At 44.7% G+C, this 17,161-nt stretch overlaps 1 protein-coding gene across 6 annotated transcripts in view; it reads left to right on the forward strand.

Annotated features, from left to right (window-relative positions):
• Window positions 1–17,161, forward strand: part of RCC1 (regulator of chromosome condensation 1) — a 589,822-nt gene that overhangs the window by 472,021 nt on the left and 100,640 nt on the right. For all 6 annotated transcript variants that reach the window (XM_069622944.1, XM_069622949.1, XM_069622946.1 and 3 more), the window contains one exon: window positions 5,788–5,967. In XM_069622944.1, the coding sequence (XP_069479045.1) occupies window positions 5,788–5,967 (180 nt within the window). The remainder of the gene's footprint in view (window positions 1–5,787; window positions 5,968–17,161) is intronic.

The following is a 17,161-nucleotide window of genomic DNA, read 5'->3' on the forward strand; positions in this document are numbered from 1 at the left end:
GTACTAGGTGATATTCAACCTAGGCTATAATGACACGAAGCACCCACACTCCACTGCCATTGCTATGACCTTGCAAGAGCTTGGCTTCGCCCAAAGTCAACTCACCTACGAATAACAAAGGTCGAATCCTTGATTGTATTGCACAATATAACTGAGGTTAATATCCCGGTTATCATTCCGCAAATCTGGACAGACCATCTCCTAATCTCACTAGATTCCAACTTAGACCATGCCCAGCCATCGATTTCCCCCCCCCCCCCCCCCCATCACTAACGAGGAATAAGAAACTGACAGTCGAAAAACTACTACCACAGATCTTACCTAAACTTAACACTATACTGGACAATAGTGACCCTAACGTTCTAGTCACACGGTACAACGAAGTCATGAATTCAGTCCTTGTTAATATCGCACCGCTGAAACTAAGGAACAGTAAACTAAAAAAAACACCACCTTGTGGTTTACCTCTTATTTAAAAAAATTGAGACTACTCATAAGAACTGGAAACTGCATGGAGATGCTCCCCAACAATGGAAAACAAACCTCTCTAAAGTCCCATCCAAATACAAGAAAGACATCCTTTCAGCCAAACGGGACACTTACAATAATAGAATATCCCAATCCAAGTCCAGCATTAAAGAATTGTTCATTATCCTGAAAGAACTGGAAACGCCCATAGTACCACAAGAAAACTGTATTAAAGACAAAAAGTGGTGGTCCAGTATCCAACGTGCCCTAACCAACAAAGTAGCCAACCTACAAACTAAAATTGCCCACAAGAAAGCTTCTCTGGTACCTCAAATGTCTCGGAGCATAGCCGCCACACCTCATCTCAAACAAACTCGGTTCAGTTTCTCAAGTCTCAACCATTGAGGTGGAGAAGGTCATACTGGGACTTAAACCATCCAATTACAAAGGAGACCAAGGCCCGGCGCAACTCATCAAGGACGCCGCGAGAGAATGCTCTCCTTTCATAACTAAACTTATTAACTTGTCATTCACCACCAGTATTTTCCCTAACAATCTGAAGGAATCTGGGGTTCTGCCATTACTGAAAAAGCAAACCCTTGACCCTGCCATTCCTACGAATTTGAGACCCATTACGACCGTGCCATTTCTCCTAAAGATTTTAGATCAAGTGGCATATATCCAGATACGAAACGTCCTGGAAGCTAATCTCCTACTAGGGTCTTGTCAATCGGGGTTCCGCCCTCAACATGGCACTGAAATGGCCTTAATTGACCTTAAGGTGCAAATAGATGAGTTTAGAGATAAAGGCCAAGCAGTACTACTCCTTCTAGACCTCTCGGCTGCATTCGACCTAGTCGACCACGAAGTCCTTTGTAGTCACCTTGATTCCGCAGCCCATTTTTCCAAGGAGGCCATAGCCTGGATCGAGTCTTTTCTGAGTGACCAGACCATGAGTCTTCTCCCCATCGGCCTCAGCAGACCCCATACCCATAACTTGCAGCGTTCCACAGGGATCCTGTGTCACCCACACTCTACAACGTATTCACCAAGCCCCTCTTCGATGAAATGGACCATTTGAGTATCGCATACACTAACTATGCAGACGATACCCAAATCCTCCTTCCGCTTTCAGGAGATTACGTTGTCGACCTGGCTCTGGTGAATAGAATCTACAGTATCGTTCAGGTGTGGATGGCCACTCGCGGTTTATGCCTGAACGATGACAAAACTGAGATCATCATTCTAGGCACCCTGACTTTTAGCCAAATTTTGCCCAGATTATGCCAACTTCACTATTGATGGTAATAACATATAAAAGTAGCAAAGGAAGTGAAGACCCTATGCTTCTATCTAGACGCCACTATGAATTTCACTAAACAAGTTAACTCCCTCGCATCGGCTACTGCATACACATGCAAACTCATCAGAGCTAGTAAACAATTCCGCTCCACAGTTGCCTCACGTTGGCTAGAGCCCTCCTAATTTCCAAACTGGATTATTGTAATGCACTCTACATCGGAGCGAACAAACGATCCACAAAATACAGGTCCTACAGAATAATGCCCTAAGAGCTGCATTGAAGATTAATAGAAGTGAACATATCTCATCCACTAGAAGAGAATACAAATGGTTATCTACTTTGGACAAAATCAAACTCAAGACTGCCTCCCTTACCCACAAGTGCCTCAATAATAATGCACCACCTTAACCTTACATACAGAATTTGCAAAAAAAACATCCTCCAGACCAACGAGAATTGCTAACTCCAACTGCCTCAAAGTTCCTAGATTTAGACTATCCACCATTGGGGGACATAGCTTCCCAGTCAAGGCTGCACAACTATGGAACTCCCTTCCTTCAGACATAGGAGCCTCCCAGCCATTTGTCAAATTTAGACAGACCCTGATCAACTGGCTAAAAGATAACGACAAATAAAACTTAGTCCAACGCCCTCTCTACGTTCCATCTTTATCCTATGTCACTTAACTTTGTATTGTACTGTGTTTCATGCACCTGTAACCTCAGTGCACCCGCTTGCAATTATGTAATGTTACTTTGTACATATTGATGTGATTTTATATGCCGGCCTGTTGGCCATGTAACTAAGATGAACATATCCTTTTCTGCTGCACCCTGGTGCGCATTACAAATATTAAACTAAACTTAATGGAGCATCGATGATTCACATTTTCTTCTAACCAAAGGTACTGTGGGCACAAAAGTACTGCTTACATGATTGCAGAAAGTTGCTCTAGAGCATTGGAGTGTATGTAGAGGTGTCCAGAGCCTCTGCTTGTGTCCCTTAACAGGGTCTCCAATGTTGGTTAAGCCTTCTTGCTTCCTAGAGACCACATCCACAGGAACCTTTTGATTTCTACTGCTTTGGAAGACTTTGAACTGCTACGAAATGCCTTTTACCTAGGGCTGTGTTTTTGACTTTAAAAGACTTGCTGTGCCGCGAAACTGCCTCTAGAACCCAAAACTCTGCTAGGATAACACTAGCCAACTGTTTTCCCTTCCAAAAAGACTGCAGACTAAATACAATTACGTATTACTTTGTGGGTGCATGATATTGCCGATATAACTGTTAACTCTGGTAACAATTGAATGGATTCAGCAACTACCGACTAAGGTGACCCTTTGAAAGTATTGAAAGGTATGCCGAAGTATGTTGGTTTATTGTGCTGAGTATCTAACTGACGTGTGTGTTAAAAATTGAAATATGCATTTATGTTGAAGTGTTTCTTTGTGCTTTACTGACTCGGTTCAGTGCACTTAATTACATCTTCCTCTTAAGCTAAGCCTGACTGCTCTGCCACTCTACCAAGGTCCTTGAGTAGTACAGTTGCTCAGTCGGAGTTGAGCCAGGAGTCGCTGCAGATGTTTCTCATGCTCCGGTGTCGCAGAGAACAAGTCAAGACACGGCCTCTTAAACTTGCTTGAGGCATTCTAAACCTGTATCTGTATGGAGAGTTTCGCTGCCGGACTTTCTCGATCCAGTTCGGGCCTCTAGCGAACATCATAAAAAGACAAAGCCACCATACCTTTTTAATAGACAGAAATTCAGCTGATCAAGTAAACCATCTCCATCGCTCCTTGCAACAGAACAGCTGTGGGCTCCGCTTTACCATTACCTGCGCCTGGTTTTACAGCACATGCAGAACTACTAGCACTCATCAAATAGTGCTGATACCTCAATACTAATAGAGCAGGTGCTCTTTGCCACATAATCTGTCATCCATTGAGCCAACGTGTTTCCAGACGTAAGCTCTGCACGTTGCTAGATGGCTTTTTTTTTTTCACCGTTCGTATCGCACTCGACCTAGTGCAAACAAATCTGATTCCATATCTACATCGTATATAAAGCCTATTGTGAAGAAATCGCATATCATGCAGATGGCCATTACACCTCTTTATGTATGGACACTTGAGAGAATGTCCAATCCACCATCTGGCCGAAACATGTCGACACCTTACATCTCAAACAATGTCTAATTATATGCATATTTAATTATTTTTAGGAGTATAGGGTGTATTGATTTACCCATTGCTCTTTTCTTTGCCTTTCTTCTTTTCTTATTCTGGTGTAAAAGTTGGACAGTTTGTATTTATGCCTCCTTTTGACACTTGATGTATGTATTGCTTTTTAGCCTTTAACATTTATGATTAAAATTATATTTTCTTTACCTTTGTGTGTTCTGGGCTATTTTTGCCTTTCCTTGATTGACGAACATGCACTGTTTGTCTGCAAAATGCTTAGCTGTATGCTTCATTGTATGTGACCATAACTGTTCAATCCCTTTTTCTAGAGTCAAAGTAGTGAGGGGTAATCCATTCTCAGTGGCACCCCTTTTTTCATCCTTCAGTAGTACAGACAACTGATACTTGGAGCTTGGGGGATCTAAAGTCTTATCTCCAAGTGGGACTTTAGGAAAATTCCCCTAGCACCATTTCCCCCCCCCCCCCCCCCCCAACACCCTCCCCTCTTCTTTTTCTATAAGCCCACCTACAAAGTCGATTTGAGGGTATGACTGGTAGACATGGGACAAATTCTTGTGGTCTTGGAGGCTTTGCATATCTCCCGACTATCGGTCACTGAGAGCTGTCTCTGACATGTATCCTATTACTGAGAACTGGAAGCCTATCTGCCACACCATGCCCCTGCAAAATTAATTAAAAGCACAAGTAGACCAACCATAAACTCCTCCGGTCTTGTGTGTAAATTAAAACCAAGGTGTATAGGCCTCCTTTATTAACGATCATGTGTCAACACTCCTCCCTCTTGGCTCTTTGCTGTTGTGTTTTTTTGTGTATTGGAAGGGGGCCAGTGCAGGCTCTCCAAACTTTCAGGATCATAGTATCAAATGTGCATATTGGCACATGGCGATGTGCCTTCTCCTAAAGGGAATTATTGTAAAACCCCACCAGTAATCATAGGGACTTAGCGCAGGGAACGCATCAGTTGCCTGTACTGGCCATAAGTGGGATTAAGAATAAGAATAATCTCCCCTTACCTGAACGTTTCTGTAGGTTGTGTAAGGACAGAATGAAATCAGAAACGGGCAAACATGTTCTTACCAGATGTGTCGCTATAATAAAGGTCTACACATCATTTTACACAGATTTTGTCCATAACATGGAACATGTTGGCAGTAATGAATTCTGGCAAAGAGCCGTTAACGCAAAGGGAAACGGAATGAAATTATACATTGCCATGTATAATGTTTGGATGACTGTCGAGAAATTATTGGGCATAAACATATAGCGAATTGTCAACTCATGGATGCTCTCCTTCTGTTTTACTATGAGAAAGTTTTTATTAGGAAAAAACTTTACAATTTTCCCACCAGCAATTACTATTTGGACTTGTAGTCTTTAATACGTAAAAGAATTAATATTCATCCACTGGTGGATTACGAACACATCCGTATATCCTTTTAACTTTGAACTTTGAATGTAACTCATTTCTCTTTTTATGCTCAATTCTTTTTTCTTCTTCTCCCTTTTTTTTCGTTTATTCTGCTTATTTTGCTCCTTATGTTATTATTCTCTTTTCCTTATTCATTTAATATGCTAGTATTTATTTTTCTGTATGATCAATTGTTTTTCTTTTGCTGAATGTAATTTCTTATGTCATGTGAAAAGCTTATAATAAGCTGTAACACATTAATAATAAATTAAATTAAATTGCCTATACATGCTTTTCTCTAACCTAGTTTGGAGGAAAGGGGACTAGACTAGCATTACACTAGTAGCTATGGAGAGTAGGTTTGACTTGTATTAGTTCTGCTGAAAACACCCTTTGCTTTATTCTAGGTGTACACATTTGGATGCAACGATGAAGGAGCCCTTGGGAGGGACACCTCAAAGGAGGGGTCGGAAGCAATTCCTGGTAAAGTGGACCTGCAGGAGAAGGTGGTGCAAGTCTCAGCCGGGGACAGTCACACGGCTGCACTGACGGAGGACGGCAGGGTCTTTCTTATTGGTTCATTCAGAGTAAGTGACCTGGTAGGCTTCATGATGAATGAAGAGGTGGTAGTGGGTTTTTTGTTTTTCCTGGCCATTTGTGCTGTGTAGTTTACTCAATAGACTGGCAATCAGCAGCCTACCAACAGGTTTGCTTTATTTTGATGTCTCAATAAAATATTGGTTTGCAGGCTTTCCTAGACACTTCTTTGCAGGAGTGACAGAATGCTATATTGATTAAGCACCCGTACTACCCTTTGGTGATTTGGCTTGGTGTGAGCTTGCTGCACGCTCAACTTTAAAAGTAGAGCGCTCATGCAAATTCTGGCTATGCTCCCACCATTTCAGCTAATGAACCAAATTCAAGTATTTAACAGCTGTATGGCTGGGAGCGCTCCACACTGTTAGGTGATAAGCAACCAGTGTTCTGCACTGTTGAATAGCAGAACTTTATCCAAACCAGGCCAGACTTTGGCTAGATGGTTGTGCTTCACATGTTAAATGTTAAAGGTATTTGTACTGCGTGCCGTCACCAACGGAATTGGTCCCCAGGCTCTCAGGCGGATCTGTAAATGATAAAGGTGGGATGGGTTGGTTAGGTTGAAGGGAGTAGGATGGTGAGAGGAGTGGTGCAAAACTTTAACCCACTCGGCTGGCTTCACCAAGTTGAACTCCAGTAATGTTTGTTGGCATCTTGGTGTTGTAGAATTCTGTTGTCCTCATATGCAAGTTCTATAATTTCATGCATAATGGTCCTTTTTTTTTTAATTCTTCAAAAAAGTAGTTCAGAGTACAGAAACAAGCATATCAACAGGTACAGTACAATTTAACCTATTTCAGGACTCTTGGACCCCCATATTCGCTGGAGATCAATGCAGTCCAAACGGGGTGAGAGGGCTCTAGTCTGGATGCCCCTCATCCCAGTCTCCAGCCACACACTCGTTTCTTCCAGGGGCAAGGTCGGATCACAGAGTAAATGTGTTGCAACAATGGGGGTTTAGCAGACATTGCAGGGCATCTCTCGTAAAGATCAATGAATTGAGATACCACTGAGACATACTTGGTGTACCGCGCCTCACAGTGCCGTGATTTTGTCCGCCACCAGAATAACCCAGACACTAACCCACCACATTTAAACCACCGGACCCCCAATCGACTTTCAGGTACAGGCAATGACCAGTTTCGTTGCCAGCAAGAGCTGCCCAATTAGAGTGGCCATTGGACCAGTAAGGGAGAAACACTCCACCTTTTTCTCCACTCGTGGGTCCATGGGTGTTGGGCAAGATTGTATGCAGAACACCTAACTGACAAACTACACTTCTCCAGACCCCACGCGGCCCTTTGTCTCAACCAAACTACAATGTAGTGCTTATGTATATGTGCATATAATGTTACTCATGTTAATGCCTCCCGACTTACCAAGACCTTTGCGTTGTATTTGCTGTATTTTGTTCCTTGTATTTTGCCCCTATTGCAATCACTGCTCTATGTATTGCGACCTTTGCACTGTAACCAAGTTTTAAGATTTCTTTCTGTTGCGCCAGTCTACGCTAGGGCTTGGTGTGCATTAGCAAATAAATAAACCAACCAGCTACAACAACCCTGACCACCTGGCAATAGGAACCCAACCTTTCATACAATTCTCTACTACACAGGTTGGTAGCATGTTGAGCAGCCAGGCGTATCTCAAGAGGGGTCAATGTGAGCTGTATGGGGAATTGTAGATTCAGTGACAAGTATTCAAATAAACTTACACACAAGGTTTCTTGATTAAACAATTATTAATTTAACCGTCAGTAAGTCTTCATAAGGGGGCAATATAAAGCAACACACACCTACTTCAAAATACAGTTTTCTAAATCAGCAAATACCCTTTTGGGATGGCCCACAGACACTACCTACACCCTCAGATGACTTCAATAGTTAGGGTGCTGGGGACATTAATGTATCACTGTTGCATTTAGAATATTGAGTATCAAGAGGTTTCAGAATAGAGTAGTATTTTATTATTCTTAAGCAGGTAAGTACTTTCAAAATAACCCCCAATGCAAAGTCAGTTAACCCCTCCCTGGAATGAAGATACAACACCTAAGCAGAGGAATGAAGAGTCATTCAGGGAGCCAGGCCAGCCAATGTTAAGTTGGCAAAAGCCAAGGTCAACTGAAGCACTGCTTGCAGGTAAGTAAAAAAAAAGTCTTGCACAATGTTTAAGTCTTGGTGGAATAGAAGAAATCCAAATAGGGCCACAAGCTGATTAGGTTTGTGAGGTAAAGAAGCTGTTAGCAACTCTACAGATGCAACCAAGACAAGTCTACCAATGAGGACAAGTGAGGTTAAATTCTTACTGTACGGTAACTTTAGTTTGAAGAAGTGCGGCAGATGGCTTCTGTTTATGTGCAGGTCTGCATATCCTGGTGTTCTTGGGCCTCAGTCGTGGGGACAAGAGGGAGGACTCCTGCAATGGGATGGTCACCGACAGTCTTCAAGCAAGTGGCACTTCGGTGTTTCCGCTGTGTCTACCGCAAATAACACTGCGGTTCCTGGCTGTTGAGATGGGCTATCCTTGCATCTGGGGTCCAGCACTCTGTTAAGGTGGCTCGGTCAGGCCTGCTTACTGAGTCTGCAGGATCTTCCTGGAGCTCTTGGCCAGCTTAAAAGCAACGCACACAATCTAGTGTTCCTCTTCCTGGCTATTCGGGTCGAGCAGCAACTGCAGTGGAATTTCATCCAGCTCTGAGAGGATGCCCAGGTGACTGACTTTGGAGTTGGTCCCACCAATTCAAGGGGAGAAGTCGTCCTTGCACGGCTTCTCTAGTTGAAACGAAATTGGAGTTTCAGCACATCTGCAGGGCTTCACCAGGCAAACCAACGGTCCAGGAGTTGCAGCAGGCGTTCTCTTCAAGTTGTTCTTTGGATTCCTTTGTCCAGTGGTCAACTCTGCCTTCCAAGCCAAAAAGCCTTGCCTTTTATGCAGGTTTCTCCCATTCATTCCAGCCTAGCAGTCAGTCACCCAGCAGGGTGACTGTCTTTGCCGGACAGCCAGCCGGATAATTACCGAAGGGTGCATTCCTGTCTCCTAGAAGACTAAGCACGGAGTTTCAGCACCGCCCTCGCTTCCTACTCCCCCTGCCAGACACCCAGGAGCCAGAGGCAGGCTGCACACGTGAATCCCACCAAAGGCAAAACAAACAAAGTGACCAAACCTGGTTTGGTGCGCAGAGTAAATCTCAAGAAGGACCTTTCCACAAAGAAATGCCGAAAAAAGAAGAACGGGGAACTTTGATAAAATGGCATCCTTGGGTGCTTTACAGCAGCTGCAAAACGCAGCACACGGTAAATGCACACCATGGTAGTTAAAAGTAAACCACTGCCACCAGCCATTAATTGAGGAAAGGGTAACATAAAAATGTTACTTGAGAAGCTGGACGAAGGGGATACTAAGTAACCCCTCCAGCACCCGTAAGAGTGCGTACTGGGTCTAGAAAGTTACAATGTAAGTGGAAGTTAATTTCACTTAACTGTTCTTGGAAACAGTTAAGAGAAGGTATTTAAACCTTGGGAAATCTAAAGACTTCCCTGTGTCACTGCACTGAAGATGCTGTGACACAAGGTAAAAAGATGATGCCTATGGAGTTTGTACTTCACAACCAAAAGAGTTCAAAATCACATTAAAATACACGAGAAAGTGGGGGGAAAAAGGGTCTCACTCTAACATTCAAGTCCTCCAAATCCAGCAAAGTTGCTGGGGCTCTCTAAGGTAGAGAGGAATTGGCACATTTCTGAGAATTCTTCCCAACAATGGGGAGGGTCAACCCTGTGATCTTTTATTCTAGCCAACACCTCCTTCCAGTGAAGGCCCACGTCTGGACATGACCACACCATGTGAAAGTGGGAGCCCACTGCTTCGCAACCCTGCCAGCAGGTAGCCTGCTAGTCACTGTCCATGTGGTGCAGCCTCTCTAGGGTGAGATACCATCTGTAGCAAAACTTTTAGGAACATTCTCGGTCTGTGACACACTGGGAGGACTTGAGCACCCGACCCCAAATCGCCTTCCTATTAGGCCATGTATGGCAATCTCGTGACACTATCTCCTCTGTCCAAAAGTTTGTATAGCTTTGAGATCCGGACCCCTTAGCACCCTCATGTAGTCTCTGCTCAAGAGCAGAGGGGCCTAATAGCCCCCTTCCTGTGCAGGTGTGTTAAGACAGTTTTTCTGAAGTCAACTAAGAGCTTAGTATTTTCAACTGAGGCAGTACAAGACTCCACTCTTAGTATAAGGCTGTACCACCTGAGTACATTGTAGCGTAGACAGAGCAGCCAGACTTATCTTAGGAGGGAGAGAAGGCTGTAGAATCGGTACAAATGAAATGGTAATACAAATGGTCCAAAGAAACAGACATTTTGTATTGTAAAAATAAAGGATTTATTTAAATACAGGTAGGCCCAGATACATCTAGGGGTAAATAAGCACAAACCCATTATATGAAATCAAAATTATAAAAAAAACGACTATACTTGAAGATACAGACCCAAGTATAAACCTAATTTGAAATACCTATCCGTAGTTCTAGGGATGTCAAAACCTTTTCATGCAGAGTCAGTATAGCTCACACCTATTCTTGTGGTAAAAACCAATGGTTACTTCACAATTACATTCAGTAATGCAGTAGACCCTACCAGTTGTACAATGACTCTCAGTACAACTCACTTAATCAGTAAACTGGACAATAGACTTTTTGTGAATAGTGGAACACTTATTCCAGGTACAGTGAAAACCTATAACTACTTTTGTGATAACACACAGGTATACTTGGTGTGTAAAACCTAAGGATGTAATATTCAATTACAGGTGCTTTTGAGATCAGTGAACCACAGATGGAGATAAGCAGTAACTCTTGTAACTTAATTTTGGGAAGGCACACAGCTAACTCGAGGTGAGAAACCATATACTTTTTCTCACAAGCAGTCCAGGTTAGATCTTTCCCAGCTATAGGGATAACTGAAGTATGACTTATCGGGGACACTTGGAACCACATACTGTAGGTCAGATAGCACAGGGAACGTACAACCCAATGTTGCACTTTACTGAATGACTGTAGGGACCAACCTAATACAGACTGGTTCTGGGCAGGCTAACAGCAAGTCAGGGGAAGCAAGACCCAGTTGGGGACACTCGTACAATTATCCTCAAAGGACTAAGCTGGTGAAACTAACACTTTACTTTTGGGAAGAGGCACAACCTAATCACAGGAGAGTAATATACCTTCTACTTTCTATTAGACTGGCAAAATAGTTTCTAAGGAAGAAAAGATGTTCACCATACTTAAAAGAATAGTGCATCACACATCCAGGTAAGTAAAACCTTTACTGTTCCAACCAACTCTCTACAATTAACTTTTAAACACATTCTTTTCTCGGCAAAAGTCCCAATCCCTTAAGTCTTTCCCTTATTCTTGGAGCACGAGTGTTCTCAGTGGCAGAAGGGGGGGGGGGGGGGGGGTCACTAGGACTAGTGACCAACAGGACTAGTGACCAACAGGACGTGTCAGAATAGGTTCTTTAGTAGCAGAGTTCCTTAAAAACACTGAAAATGGGTGAGTACTCTAAAATAGAGTTGGAAGAGGGTCCAGGGGCTTCGCGGAATACACCCGAGCAGGATTATAGCAGTGGAACTGGGTGCACTGGATGAGAGTCCTCCCCATCACAGAAAACCCTACACAGCTGCACAGAAATCCTAAAAGAATTAAGGTAAGTACATACCCAAGCCAACACAGTACCTCAGCATTGAGGATTTTGCAGCAGTAGGACTTAATGGGACTGCCGCCAAATACCGGGTCACTGGATTTCTTGAATTGGTGACTGAAAACCAGACCTCAGCAGGAATCGAAGGCTCTAGGCAAAGTTTCCCTCCCGGCTGAATGCGGTTCTGCGGATTTGGGGCCTTTTCAAGGAGTACAGAAGAAGACAGAAAATCGCGGGGTAATTCTCGTTGTTACAAAGGTCCAGCACTCTGTTGGGACTTTTGGGACTCACTTTGTGTCTCTACAGATCCCCCAGGATGCCCACAAAGTTTCAGAGATTCGGAATACCATGTACCGCACAGTGGCTCGAGGTCCCAGGGTATTTGGCATTGCGGCAACGCAAGGTTGCAGCAACACGTGGGTTGGCTCAAAATGCAGGTCTTGAGTCTAGTGGGTCTCACCAGGTTCTGGGTCGTCGTTTTTGGAGTCCCCAGGTCGATTGGAAGGAAGGGCTACAGCAGGCTCCGGTTACACAGCAGGCTCTCCGGTCGCTGGAAATCTGTTCAGCCGATTTTTACTTAATCATCCTTTTCGGTTTCCGTTCCAGTCGACTGCTCGTCAGCTTCCAGGTTCGCAGTAAGGAATTACAGCGCAACCTCTGCATTCTCTCCCCGCATTTTACAAGGGGCGGGCTGGTTGTCCATTCAGGACAGGCAGCCCCCCTACTGGGATTTGTCCCTAGTCATGCAAGGCGCAAGACAAAGGGCTGTGGAGTTTTGGACTCCTCCCTCGCTCCCTGCCCTCACAGACAGACTGGAGCTTGGGTGGAGAGTCCAAAGGACTCCCGCTGAAGATAAAAATTACACAATGGAATTTCCTGCCTGGGTGTCAGGGGACTGAACAAGAAACGACTAAGCCTAAAATGACGAAAAAAGACTGGGTGGGGGGGGCATTTCTGTAATGCAGCGCACCAAATTGGGTATCACTGCCCCCAGTACTGTAGATTGCTACGTAGCTCGCACTGCCTCTCTGAAGTTTTAAAGTTTCTTTTTAAGAGTCGATGCGTGCTTAACTGCTTGATAATCCCCAAAAACATGTGCGCTTAAATGTGCAGAAACTTGCCTTGAATTTAAGTTATTCAGTCCGATGCGTGTGTGCGAATCACACTTGGTGCTTTTCAAACTTCTTCTGAATGGATTACTAAAATGAAGCGAAACTTGTAAATCTCCTCTCGCCGCGTAACTGAAACAGCTGTTGAACTGTTGATTTGAATATTAACTCCAAAGGAAACACGACATGCGTGGCACGCACGCGACTTAAGTAGGTACTTTACTGAAACAAAGAACTAGAAGGTACACATTTGACGCAAATGAAGGCAGATTGACTTTAGCTAATGCTGTTAGTAATTACCTTAAATATTTACTACTGTACACACACATCCGTCTCTGGCCGTATGCCTTGTTCATATTAACGCAACTGGTTATTATCTCCATGTGGGTTAACCCGTCGGCAACCTGAACTTTTACTGCTTAACTTTTAAACATTTTCTTATTTACAGTGCGACACCTGCGCTGAGCACTTCTCATTAAGTAAGCGTTTCAGATAAAACCTTTTTCAGTAACTTCAATATTAAACCTCAAATTCAATACTAGTAGCTTGCACTGAGCTTGTGTCATCTGTTTCAGCTTCTTAAGTTACTTCTGCTTCCCTGTAGTTGCTGTAATTTTCACCTTATTTTCTTCTGACTGGATTGGATTCTTGGGGAGGTTTTAGTTATTTTACTGAACTAAGGAAACTGCGACCTGCTCCTTAGAGAACTTGAATGAAAGGCAGTTTTAGAACTCCTTGAAGATTTCTAAACTACCTCACCACCAGGAACAGCCAATCGCAACTAAAACTCCATCTTGCCCTGGGGAAACAAAGGTTTTGTGAAAGCCCCATTAAGGAAAACACATTCCCAGTCAGTGACCACCCAAAATTAAACTCATTCCTAAAAGCTAACTGAAGAATCCTACAGATCGACCATTCCTACACCTCCAGTGAAAATGTTTAAAGTACTGCAATGTGGAAACCTAAATGAGCCTTTTTAAGTGTGTCCTGCAATAAGGGAACCTGACCACCTGTTCGATTAGTTTCCACTTTGGTTACCAGGTGGGCCCATCCCAGGTGAAAACGTGCGCTGCAAGGATATAGCGGAACACATCCGGGACCTCCACTTTAGCAAGACCCTTCTGGATATTCTAGCACGTTTGTTCCCCCAAATTAATTAAAAAAATCTTCCCCTGAAGTGTACAAAGGTATGAGTCCGGAACTCGCTGCCAGTGCCAAACTCTGTTAGAGCAGACGTGGGATCAGATTCATTTTGACTGCTGCGATACAGCAAAACCAGAATCTCCTGTCGCCCGCACCTGCCCAAATCCCCAACTAGTTCCAGAAACAGTGGGGGAAGTCAGTTTGATAGACCTCTGAGGGCTTGCTCTGAATGCGGACCCCCAGGTATGGGATAGATTCACGGGTCCACTGTATTGGTACAGAGCCTCTACAGCCTTTCTCCTGAGGCTTAAGGGACATGTCCATCCCATGTGACTTGTTATAATTTACCCGAGGCTCGACCAAACCCGGCCAACTCCTCCAATACCACTGCCAGGGAGGAGTTGGAGTTGCTCAACGTAAGCAGGAAATCGTCTGCATAGAGGGACACCTTGTAATCTGTATTCCCTACCCTCATGCCCTCAACTGCCTCGTTAGTTCGGATACGGTTGGCAAACTCTTCCATGAATAAGGTGAAAATTAATGGATAGCGGGCAGCCCTGCCTCTGGTGATGGACAGTCTAGTCGACAATGTCCATTTAACTCTGAGATGTGTGGATTGATGTCGGATCTCCATGACCCAGCAAATGAACCCAGGCCCAAACCGAAAGCTCTCCAGAACCGTCCAAGTTACCTCAGTCCACGTCCACCCTATCAAAGGCTTCATGGGTGTCAAGTGTGATAATCCTCAGGTCTAGGCCCAACAGCTTCCCCACATCTAGTAAACCCAGTGTACGTCTCTCATTATCCTGTGCTCCCCAACCTGTAATGAGCCCCGTCGGTTCACTGTCTGAGCCAGAGTCCACATTGGTGAGCACAATAGGGCGCTATGAATAGCAAAGTGACGGGTCCTTACCCGGTTTATGGAGCAAACCGGTCGTTGAGGCTACCATAGACTGGGCAACACCTTTTTTGGAGGTTGTGAGAGGTAAACAACCTTACCAGTGGGTAGACCAGAATGCTACAAAACTTCTTATAGAAAGGGGCTGTAAAGCCATCGGGATACCTAGACTTTATTGTTCAGCGTCTTTATTGCCCATTCTACCCCCCCAATGAAATGAGCGCCTCAAGGGCCTCCAATCTTCGAGAGAGGTGGAGTAAGTGTGCGTCACTCAAGTATTTGGTTTGGGCATCCTCCAGCGGGAGCCTGCCACCCATTCCCCACCACCCCCTATACACTGCAGAAAAGTGCATTTCGAAGATACCCATTTGACAGGCTACCCACATTGTAATACCCCTTGTTTATCGCGCAAGGCCTGGACCGAGTTCCGGGTCTAGAGTTTGTGCATTTTGGCTACCAGTAGGCGGTTAGCCAGATTCCTCTTGGCGTAGTAAAACTGCCTCGTTTTCAGTGTTGCCTGAGCTGTTCTCTCTGCCAGGTGTATTTCCAGTTACATCATGCCACAAATTTCTCTGCGAGTCCCTGATTCTTGTTACTGGGCAACCTCCCCTTTAGCCTCCTTTTTCTGGTGTATGCTGTTGTCCTGCTGAGTTCGCCCCCCTTACCACCTTTCATAGCATCTTACACCATGTCTCATGAGGGGCCAGAGTTTTTGTTTTCCTTAAATACCTCCCGATCTCCCTGGTTGGGACTGGGTCCCTGTGCCCAGCTTCTTGGTCTATCCAATATTGCTAGGGTCACCAGTGTGGGAGCATGGTCGGACAATGAGCCTATGCCAGTCGCCGCGTCCCAGACAGACACATGGGTCTAGCGTGCTGGGAATTAGTAAAAGGTCCAACCTCAAAGCCTCTGTGGACATGTGAATGAAAAGTCCCCACCATCTCCGTGAGCCAGTCTCCATGTGTCGACTCAACCCAATTCCCGGAGAAACAAGGCAAAATGCAGTGGAGTGTTTGAACTCTAGCCGAGTGGGTGGGAGAGACATGGCTACCATGGGGTTGGCAACCAAGTTGAAATCCCCCACCCAGGAGGATCTGTCACTTGGCAAACGGCAAAATTTTGAGTAGGAAGCTTTCCAGAAATCTGTCTTGGCCAACGTTGGTATTGTATAAGGACACCATGGTAAACATGCAATCCCAAAGCACATCCTTAACGCACATTTATCGCCCCTGCGGGTCTGGAAGGACCTTAACTTTTGTAATCCACCAAAATGGCCACCCCCTCCTCCTGAGGCAAAAATATTTGTAGGAACTCCATGCTTTTCATGCACTTTTCGTCTTGAGCAAGCATGTGGGTTTCCTGCAGGAACACCGCAGAGGGGCATGTCCCTCAGCTTACCCAGAACTGAATCTTTTTTTAAATATTAGTTTTTTGGGTTTTGTATTCAAATGGGAACAGAAACGAGCAGATAATCACAATCCCTCCAATTCCTGATTTCTGTACCGCCCCTGCCCCTGCTTGTGCATGCATTATTATTCTAGATTGCCCCCTAATCCCCTGTAAAGTCTTAAAATTGAGACCCATTCGAACCAGTACCTGGCTTGTTCCCCTTGTAATGGTGTAGGTGACCCATTCTAAAGCAGCGAAGTTCCCGAGCTTATAAAACCAGTATGCCAGCAGCGGGGGATGGGGGAGGGGTCTGAAAACGTCCATTTACAGGCAATAACCAGAAGGCCTATATCACCGGGCACATCCACCACACATGTAGCCAGCCCCCCTCGGCCTGCACCCCCAACATCCATCCTGGATAGCCGGATTAAGTCTGTGTAGCCTGTCGAGTGTAGTGCCATTGGTACATGAGCTTCAACCATAATTCTGATCTGAATAGAGCTTGTGAAGCGACTGAGGTCTGCCCATGGATCGGCCCAGTTCTGAGATCGTACAACCTAGTGTGCATTCCCATTTGGTCTGGAATTATAGCTTTTTAGGTGGGAGGGCATCAATAAGAGCCTGTATATTTGAGATTGACTGTTTGTCCCCTGGTTTTGGTGTTAGGAATTTTCAGACGCTGTAAGGGGCCTGATCACCGCAGCTTGTTAGGGGCATCATCCAGTGGAGTACCAGATGGTATGAAAAGCATTGGGATTCCTGTAGGACCAGTTCGGCTTTGCATGTGACAAACTGTTTGATTCCCTCCCCCAGGAGCATAGCTCCAAGTTTTGTACAGCCTGCCACGTTCCAGTGGAAGAATTCTTGTGAGTTCAGGCCTGGGGAAAACTGGGTTATCAAAGTGGAGTGTAGGGAGAGGGTAATGTGATTTAAGCGCACCGC

Source organism: Ambystoma mexicanum, chromosome 11, assembly GCF_040938575.1.
Source record: "Ambystoma mexicanum isolate Mex_15411 chromosome 11, UKY_AmexF1_1, whole genome shotgun sequence".
Lineage (NCBI taxonomy): Eukaryota > Metazoa > Chordata > Amphibia > Caudata > Ambystomatidae > Ambystoma > Ambystoma mexicanum.